At 47.0% G+C, this 9,527-nt stretch overlaps 1 protein-coding gene across 1 annotated transcript in view; it reads left to right on the forward strand.

Moving 5' to 3' along the window:
• Positions 1-639: 639 nt before the first annotated feature.
• The window catches only part of Dlgap2 (DLG associated protein 2), a 663,305-nt gene continuing 654,417 nt past the window's right edge, over positions 640-9,527 (forward strand). The window contains exon 1 of the mRNA XM_031339174.1: positions 640-739. Within this exon, the coding sequence (XP_031195034.1) occupies positions 725-739 (15 nt within the window). The 5' untranslated portion in view covers positions 640-724. The remainder of the gene's footprint in view (positions 740-9,527) is intronic.

Genomic DNA, 9,527 nt, shown 5'->3' on the forward strand with positions numbered 1-9,527 from the left:
GGTCACATCAAGTACACGTAGGAGAGTGTTTTGTGATTGTGCCAGCTCAGTGAGACAGAGAGCATTGTGTTTTCTAGTATGATATTATGGAGCCAAAGTTCCTATGCCACCTAGTTCGTACTTGGTGCAATGGTGATTTTATGTGTTTAATATGCAAGGAATGAAAACATTAAGGAGTTTTAAAATCTACCAAATACATGGATTAGCACTTATTTTAAAATCAGTGCAATCTTCAGTGTTGTCTGGGGTTGTAACCCCATTTAAATGTTTAATATTTGATGCTACTTCTGCCTCACAGTGGGCCTGGCCTGTGGGCTGATTCACAAATCTGGTTTAATCACCAAGTTTCAGAAAGGAGTTACATATCTTGACTTACAGTGTAGTTTTTCTTTTTCTCTCTGGTTTAATATTTTGAAGTTGTTAAACCCATTTATCATTTCAAACCTTGCTTTAAAATTGAGATATTTTTCACAACGGCCCATGCTGTGTGCCCTTAGTGTGGCAAGTCCCTATTGTTGTTCTCAATCTACTGATTGCCGAGTTGGTTACTTTTATTGTGTACTCCATGTGTTTCCCCCTGGGGGAGGTTGCTTACCCTTTTTTATCATTTTCCCCCTTTCTATCCGTTCCTCATCTTAGGCTTCCCCACCATCTGAGGCCCGGCCATAGTACCACGTGATTTCCCAGCTGCTTGCGAACCCCAGCCTGCACCCTGCCAGCCATAATGGGGACGGCTCAGGTACTGTGTCATCTCTCAATTTCTCCCTTACTTTCTGTGTTTGTTTATTCTCCAGCCATTCCTCACTACTGTGACAGTGCCTGTGTCTCAGGATTGATGTAAAAAGTGATGGCTTAAAATTCAGCTGCTCAAGGACCCTAGGCAACTGGAGAGGAACTGGTGAGCCAAGGTGGTCAGTAATGGCAGCATAGTGTGCCCAACCTCTCCAGGAGTGTCAGGGCAGTGTTTTGCCAGACACACAGAGGTACATTAATAAAGGTCTGTGGCCCCTAGCACATATGTAGCAGAGGGCTGCCTTGTCTGGCTTCAGTGGGAGAGGATGTGCCTAATCCTGTAGAGGGTTGTGGGGGGTATGGGGGGTACCCTCTCAGACTGGAAGGCAAGGGGGGGGGATGGGGAAGTACTCTGCAAGGGGAGAACAGGAAGGGGCAACACTAGGGATGTAGATAAAAAATAATTAATTTAAAAGAAAGAAAGACTTGTAATACTTAAGAAAAGTCATCAGCTGGTTTAGCCAGAAAAGGAGCTCACGGGAATTCATTAGAGAGAAACCGGGGTTCTGTGCATCTCACATCAGATAAAGGAACTCAGCACAGAGCTTAGTCCTGGACTGGATTACACAGAGGGAAGCCATGTTGGTGGAGTGGGGTGGGGCGGGGCGGGGTGGGGTAGGGGGCAGAATGTACAGTTGATGCCTGCCTCCAGCTGCCAGAAAGGCTGGAAAACTTTTCTGTTGTTTACACTTATTTTTTACTGTACCCTGTGAAAGGGCTTAAAGGCTGTATGGGGGAGCCCTCAGTGGGATAGAGATGAATATAAGAAGAATAAATAAGTGCCAAAGAAGCTTGGGGCGCGGTGGCTGGGAGATACCGAAGGGAGTGTATCTCCCCACCCCTTTCTTTCGTCCTCAGACTTTCAAGTGAGATCCTTTGACTTCAAGCATGCCTCCCAAGTGGTACTGATTCTACTCTACGTCCTAGTAAAGGCTTAGGGGGGCAGGCTCACCTTCCTTTGCCTGGTCTGCTGCTCTGGCTCTGGAACCCCAGGACTTAGAGCAGAGGAGAGCATAGCCAGTGATCCACTGGGAAACAGGACACATGTTGGCTTATTGGTCATGAATGAGTAGAGGTGTGGCAGAGCATGCAGATGCTAGGGCAGAGCATGCAGATGCTGCGGCAGAGCATGCAGATGCTAGGGCAGAGCATGCAGATGCTACGGCAGAGCATGCAGATGCTGCGGCAGAGCATGCAGACGCTTCAGGGGGCTGTGGTGGCTGAGGTCTCTGCTGCCATTGTACTGCTTGTCTGTTGTTTTTGTTTTTCTTTCAAAGGCATGTGGTTATCTTTGATGGTAAAACCACTTTGTTTTTGTTCATGTTTATTTTTTTTTGTGACCCCGGTATCCTGTGTAACCTGTGACTAGACCTTCAGTGGGACTCACTGAAGTACAGAATCTTCCTTAGTGTTCTTCCTACTTAGATATCCAGGCATCCAGGATATCAGAGTGTCAGGGTGGGGTTTGGGGGCGGGAAATTGAAGATTCTGTCTACCTCTTGGTTCCTAGGTCCCTTCTTACTGCTGAAGGAGAAACAAGTCCATTCTGTAACACTTCTTACCACTCCATAGGAATCTGACTTGGGACAGAACTGCTACCACACCCCACTCCCCCACCCCTCCAAGGGTCACTGAATGGCCTGGTGGCAACCTCCACTACTGCAGCATTTTGGGACGGCCCTCTATGGGAGTCTCAACCTATTGTTGACCTGTTTCCTGTGGTCTCGTTTAGGATGGAGATTTCCTGTTAGAGCCAGCAGGAGATGATGGGAATGTCTGCGAGGAACAGTACGCACACGTGCGTCAGGTTTTGGTGTTCAGGACTTTCTTGATAGCAAGTTATCTTCTGGCATGCCTGTCCCCTCAAGATCCCGGCCTCTAGCTGGGAAGACCAGGGTGGGCAGACATTGGCAGGCCTCCGAGAAACATCGTCAGTGAGAGGTTGCCTACAACGTCCCCCGGGTCTGCTCTTTAGTGACACCGAGGACGACCCTGCCTCTTTAGTTTTGTGTGCTGGCCGCTGGGTCTTCTCTCCATTCTTTCACTATTCTGAGGATTACTAACTATTTGTGAACCGGCTCTGGCCCCACTGATGTTTCCGTTGATTTTAGAGTCTCTGCCCAGCTGATCTTGGCTCTGCTCTTTATTTGTCCCTTTCTCCTGCTGCCTTTTGTTTTAATTCATTCTCCGTGAGTTGAGACTTGGTTTCTCTTCCAAAGGCGCCCCGAGTTCTGTGGACGCATCTGTGATTTTCTACCTTGTTGGGTGCTGGATATTTTTGTATTTCCATAAATACCTCTGAGAGGTGGCGAGGCTGCCTGGAAACAGTATCAGCTCTCTGGGTTTCGTGGGCTAGGATCTGCTGGAGGCCTTCTCATTCCCCACGATGCTGCTGGGCCTCACCCCCTCAGCCTCCACCTAGGCTCTGGGATGTGGGATTCACTTAGTTACTGTGACTCCATCTGCTCTCTGGTCTCAGGGTGACGCTACTCATTTTGCTCACTGGATGGCATATGGTATATTCTTATTTTTCCAGTTTAGGACCCGCCCTTATTTTACAGCCGCACTCATCTGCATGTAGTTAAGGAAGGAGAGGAGGTGTTCCATTGCCCTGAGTCTAGCCAACCTTTCCCATTAGATTTTTTTTTTTTCTTAGAAAAACACAGTCTTCTTGTTCTTTCTCATTAGCGGGGACCTGTTTCAGTGCTGCTGACAGGACGGCTCCAGATCTTGCATCGCATCAGGAGGCAGTTAATTGTTTCTTGTTGCAGTGATTCTTAAACGGTAGCAGCTTTGCCTCCAGGCAGCTTAGCTACGCCGCTTGTGCTTGGCAGTCCCGAGCTAGCGAGTACATTGCTACTGAGTCTTATAGGCAGAGGCCAGGGATGCCAGGGGACAGCCTGTGGTACGTAGGATGGCATGAAAGCAGAGAGTTACCAGGCACGAAATGCCAAAGGCATATTGTTTTATGCCCTAGAACTGGACCTCTGATGCTCAGGTGTTCCCTGGGTCTAGATAGAGAAAATGAGGCAATAACTAATCCTGCAGAGGACGGTTTATCTTCAATGCCTGGGTATCCTTTCCCCCTGGAAATGACAGTGTAGCAGGTGTGCACACAGGACGGTAATACCCTCGCTGTCCATCAAACAGTTCCAGCTCTTCACTCCAGCAAGTTAGGAAGTACATGTCCACCTGAAAATAAAATGCTCAAGTCCATTGCAGAGGCGTGTCATTCAAATTGGTTATAATTAAAATGCACATTTGGGCAGTGAGGGTCTTTGAATCATTCATGGGGGGCGCGGATTAGTATGTTTGTGAGCTTCTACTGCAGACCCCAGCCAATAGCATCACCACCACGTCCTCATGAGGGTCAGGACAGTGTGTAAGCTCTGCTGTGCTCACACCATTGAGATTTGTCTCACCTTAGAGTAGGAGAGGAGTACAGAAAGGAGTCTCAGTATTGACTACAGGTTCAGTCCCAACTAACCCCATGTAGGAAACGATTTGTTCTGTAAATGAAGTTGTTTAGTCTTCAAGGGAAGTGTGAGTAGAGTTTGTGGATCAGCGTGCCTAGGAAAAGCAGCTGAACAGGACTCATTTATTATGCCTAATGTGTGAATGCACTAGACTCAGGTTCCACGAGTGCAATGTTCATTGTGGGAAGGGTCTTTTTTGTTTGTTTGTTTGTTTGTTTGTTTCGCGACACAGGATTTCTCTGTGTAGCACTGGCTGTCCTGGTACTTACTCTGTAGACCAGGCTGGCCTCGAACTCAGAAATTCGCCTGCCTCTGCCTCCCAAGTGCTGGGTTTAAAGGCGTGTGCCACCACCGTCCGGCTAGGATCTTTTTTTTAAGTTGGGGTTGAGAGTGCATACTCTGATTCTTAAAATGTGTTTAACTTTGGCAAACTTGGTTGTTTTCTTTTTTGTTCCCATATCTGATTTGGAAGCAGGGCTTAAACAGGAGAAACTGGCCATGCTTTCCCTGTGCATCTCCTAAGGGAAACCTATCGGGCTCAGCTGTAGCTAGTACATAGACAGGGGCTTCTGGCAGCTCAGTGTGGTATGGGGGATGTAGACATGACCTGTACTGGGTCAGCGTGTGGAAATCCAGGTTCTAAAGTAGGCCTGTTAGCACTTCCCTTTGGATGACGGCAAAGCCAGCTCCATTGTGTTCTCATGTCCTCACAGGACGAGCTCCGACCATAGCTCCACGTCTTTTTCCACCCTCAAATTTACGTTGTTTTATCACAAAGACCTCCGAGGCATGGGGCAGTAATAACATCACTGTCACAATCCAGCAACTCCAGTTGTTCTCACTGCAGCAAGTTAGGAAAGTACACGCTTGTCTAGAAACAACGAGCCCGTCAGAGGCAGAAGTGTCTTCCGTCACACTGACTCAGAGCAAGCCTTGTAGAGTTGTAAAATTCACTATGAGTCTGTACGGTACTTGTCTTTTAAAAGAATCTGAGCACGGTCTGGAGAGATGGCTCATGGGTTAAGAGGACTTGGCTCTTCCAGAGGACCTGAGTTCAGTTCCTGGTACCCATGTCAGGGCACTCATAATCGCTTGTTTCTCTATCTCTAGGGAATCTCCCACTCACTCCTTTCTGGCCTCAGAGGTACCTGCATGCATGTGGCATAAACTGACAAAGACACACATGCACACATAAATAAAAATGAAATAAATCTTTATTCAGAAACAAAGTCTAAACAAAAACAATTAATATGTCTTACCATAGAAAAGTTATCCAATGAGAAAAGCTCAGAGGTGGAATTTAGAGGATCCTGATTACTTTCTCAAGTGGAAACTTCTAGTTTCTTTGGAAAGTCAGTTACGTCAAATGATGTTTGGCTGGGGCACACAGGTGAAAGGATGTCTTGCTAAAGCAGACACGTGAGAGAATGTTTTCCTGAAGCAGACACAGGTGAAAGGATGTTTTGAGATAGCAAACATGTGAAAGGACTTGTGATGAAGGAGTATAAATATGACCCCATTTCCTACTTGGGAAAAGAGCACTGAGCTTTGGTTTGCTCTGCCTCGCTATTCTTCACTAAGGACATGCATGTATTGGTTCGCCTTACATAGCATTGTTGAGTTGAACTTGTGTTAACACTGCCATTGAGAGGAACTCACCCAAGAGCTGCTCACGAGGTTCCTGTGGCAGCTTGCAGCTTCTGAGGCCTCGCTTTAGGCCGGTTGGCGAGCCTGGCAGTATCTTCGGGATTGAACTACAGCTGCTTGGTGTCTGCTTGCTGAAAGGACTAGTCTGCAGCTGCTGAGTCATACTTGCTGTCTGCTTGCTGAAAGGACTGGATTGTAGCTGCTGAGTCATGCTTGGTCCTGCCTGTCTAGAGGACTGGTCTGTGGCTGCTGAGTCATGCTTGGTGCCTGCCTGTCTAGAGGACTGGTCTGCAGCTGCTGAGTCATACTTGGTGCCTGCCTGCCTAGAGGACTGGTCTGTGGCTGCTGAGTCATACTTGGTGCCTGCCTGTCTAGAGGACTGGTCTGCAGCTGCTGAGTCATACTTGGTGTCTGCCTGTCTAGAGGACTGGTCTGCAGCTGCTGAGTCATACTTGGTGCCTGCCTGCCTAGAGGACTGGTCTGCAGCTGCTGAGTCATGCTTGGTGTCTGCCTGCCTAGAGGACTGGTCTGCAGCTGCTGAGTCCTATTTGATGTTTGCTACAGGACTGAACTGCTGCCCGAGAAGATCAAGCTCGCCCCTAAAGAACTGAAATGGTCCACTTCCCCCGTACCCTAATAACTTTTCTCTTCCACTCCCTCTGCTGAGTGGTGGGCTAGAGGAGAGGTTAAAAACCCTTAGTAAAAGTAGGTTGCAAAAAAATTTATGCCTGCAACTTTCCATTTGTATATTTACTGGTTTATATAAGTAAAATTGTCACAATAACATGTTTGAGAAATTAACAGCATATATTGTTATATTAACTTGTAAAAGTTTTTTGGGGGAGAGTTGAATATAGTGTGAACACATGTTCAGATGTGGTTGTATACACGTGTGTACCTGAGAGGTCAGAGGTTGAAATTGGATATTTTCCTAGATTGCTCTCCACCTTAATTTTTGAGACAGGGTCTCCCATTTACCCTGGAGCTCACCAGTTGTTTAGCCTGGCTGGCCAGAGAGCTCTGTGGATATGCCCATCTCTCTCCCTGCCCCCCAGCACCCCCACGTTACAGATGTTCACTGTCACACTTGACTTTTGCATGGATGCTTGAGATCTACAATCAGACCTTCATGCTGTACAACACATATATTATTGAACGAGCCACCTTCCTAGCCTCTGTTGTTCATTCATTTGCTTTTTGAGACAGGCTCTAATGTGGCCTAGGTTGGCTTCAAAATCTGTCCTCAAAGGATAACCTTAAACTTATCCTCCTGCCTCAGCCTCACAAGTGATAAGATCTCTGGCAAGCACCACTCTGCCTATTATGTGTGGTGCTGGGATCAAACCTCCAGGACCTTGTGCATGCTAGGCAAGCATTCTACCGGCTGAGTATATCCCCAGCCCTTCTTCATAATGAATCAAGATATCTTAAAGCCATCAATCGCACCATTGTGTGGACCTACTGCAACTGCGCGCTGACCCCCATGTGGATGTCTGAGTCTGGCGTAAAGGACCCTCCACAAATTCCCTTCCTTCTGCACTTTTAAGTATTTCAGAAAGTATAGCAATTTAAAAGATTTTCCATGTATATTTCCATACAGTTTCCAGAAAAATGTGTGTAGCCATTGTCCTCCAACCAAGACTGAAGTGTAGCCTTTCTCCTGGGCTCTGTCTGTGACCTCTGGTCCATCTGTGACTTGTGGTAAGGTTCCATCTTCCAGGCTTCCGAGTTCACCAAAGTGACGTGTCTGCTTTTCCTCTTCTTCAGCCTGTGAGTTGTAGAATGTTCTTCTAGCTCATTTCAACATTACTAAGATTATTATCATTTTCTTTTTGCTTTTCCGATTGTAATTGGATTTCCACTTTATCATTTTTTATACTTAATATATAATGTCATATAAGTCATGCAATCTGTTTGCAACTTCTGACTTCAATGCTGTATTTTAAAAGCCTTTCTTTGGGGGAAAAAACCCCACAAGAAATATACATTCATCTCTCATAGCTAACTTCTGCTATCTGCAGACTTTTCATGTTTATACATAGATATAAAGCAGGGTCTCTGCTGGTACTTCCAGTAGTTTTGTCCGCTGCCTACCACCATGCTGTTGCTTAGGGACAGAGCAATGACATTCTCTAGTTTGCTAATGGAGCCTGTATTTTCCCTCGCTGTCCTGTTTCCTTCCATTGACTTTTTTAGATAACCTATTTTTTTCTCTACTCTAAGGTGGAAGTATTATCAACCATTACATTAATCTATACTTCAAGTTTACATAGCCACAGGTACAGCTGGTCAGTTCCTTGGAAAACACCTTGTTTTTCTAGACACAGCCTGAGGTGACATGGCCTGCAGATGTGTTGCAGCTGTGTGTCTCAGTGTTTCCCGTGTGACTTCTGTTGAGAGGTCAGAGACTTTGACATTGCCACATCCCCCCCTCTTGGGGGAGGGGTGGCAGCAGAGGGAACTCTTACATCAGACGTTGTTGTGATACTCCCGTGAGCCTCTGGTGTTCATCAGTATGTAGTCTGCTAGTATCTCAATTCTGCAGGTCATGTCAGTTTGGTGTTTATGGATGAAATCCAGGTGTCTGTGGGGCTGCTTCGTCCTCGAAGGCTTGGTTTCCTGTGTTTTCCTCTTCTGGGACATCCTGTCTGCAATCCTGTCTGGGACATTCTGGGACTTTCTGTCATGTGTTCCCTCGTGTTCTCTAGGGACACTCTAGGCTGAGTCACCTCTGTCTCAGGATCTGTCACCACATCTGCAACGGCTCTATCACGTGACGTCACAGGGCTCTGGGAACCTGGAGCCTTTGGTGCCATTATTCTGTAGCCATAGTTTTTTCTTTCCTGTCTGAATACACACTCAGCGTTAATCTTTGGAGGTTTAGTTTTCAACATAGATTTGAACAAAATCTCTACATTTCTTGTGTGAATAGTTACTTTTGACCTCTTCAGACGAAACACGTTATAGAAGAAACAGGCGGGGTTAGCTCTTTTGAACTAACTTCACAGCAATGGAAAGATAGATGGTGTTCACAGAGACCAGTGTTCCTGTAGTGTTCCTGGACAGAGACCAGTATGTCCCTGCCAGTGTTCCTCGATGTGCATGTTTGCTGTTGGTAAGGTGGCTGTACCATCTTACCGGACACATGCAGGCATAATGAGAGTGTCTCCTGCTTAAAAAGTTAGTTAGTAGCCAGTGAATAGGATCCATGAAGGCAGAAACAGAAGCCTAGGAGAGCCACATACTCAGCAGATCAGGATTGGCAGGCGTGACAGCCAACTGAGGATATGATTGTATTAAATTTTTTGACTCCCCCTTGGAAGGGAGCAGTGGGGCAAAGCACAGACAGGCCAGTTGGCTGAGGAATACTGCCTCACTTGGGGTCTGTGTACTTACACACCCACCACAGAGCGCAATAGTTTCAACGTGGGCTGTGAGTGTAAAAGGTGAAACACAGGCACAGATAGATGAGCTTGGAGCCAGCCAGCAGTCCTAGCAGGTGTGCCCGGTGAGGTGGGTGGAGCTGGCGTGGGCTGAGGTGGGTGGAGCTGGGTGTAGCTGGGGTGGGCTGAGGTGGGTGGAGCTGGGGCTGAGGTGGGTGGAGCTGGTGTG

Source organism: Mastomys coucha, unplaced genomic scaffold, assembly GCF_008632895.1.
Source record: "Mastomys coucha isolate ucsf_1 unplaced genomic scaffold, UCSF_Mcou_1 pScaffold22, whole genome shotgun sequence".
Lineage (NCBI taxonomy): Eukaryota > Metazoa > Chordata > Mammalia > Rodentia > Muridae > Mastomys > Mastomys coucha.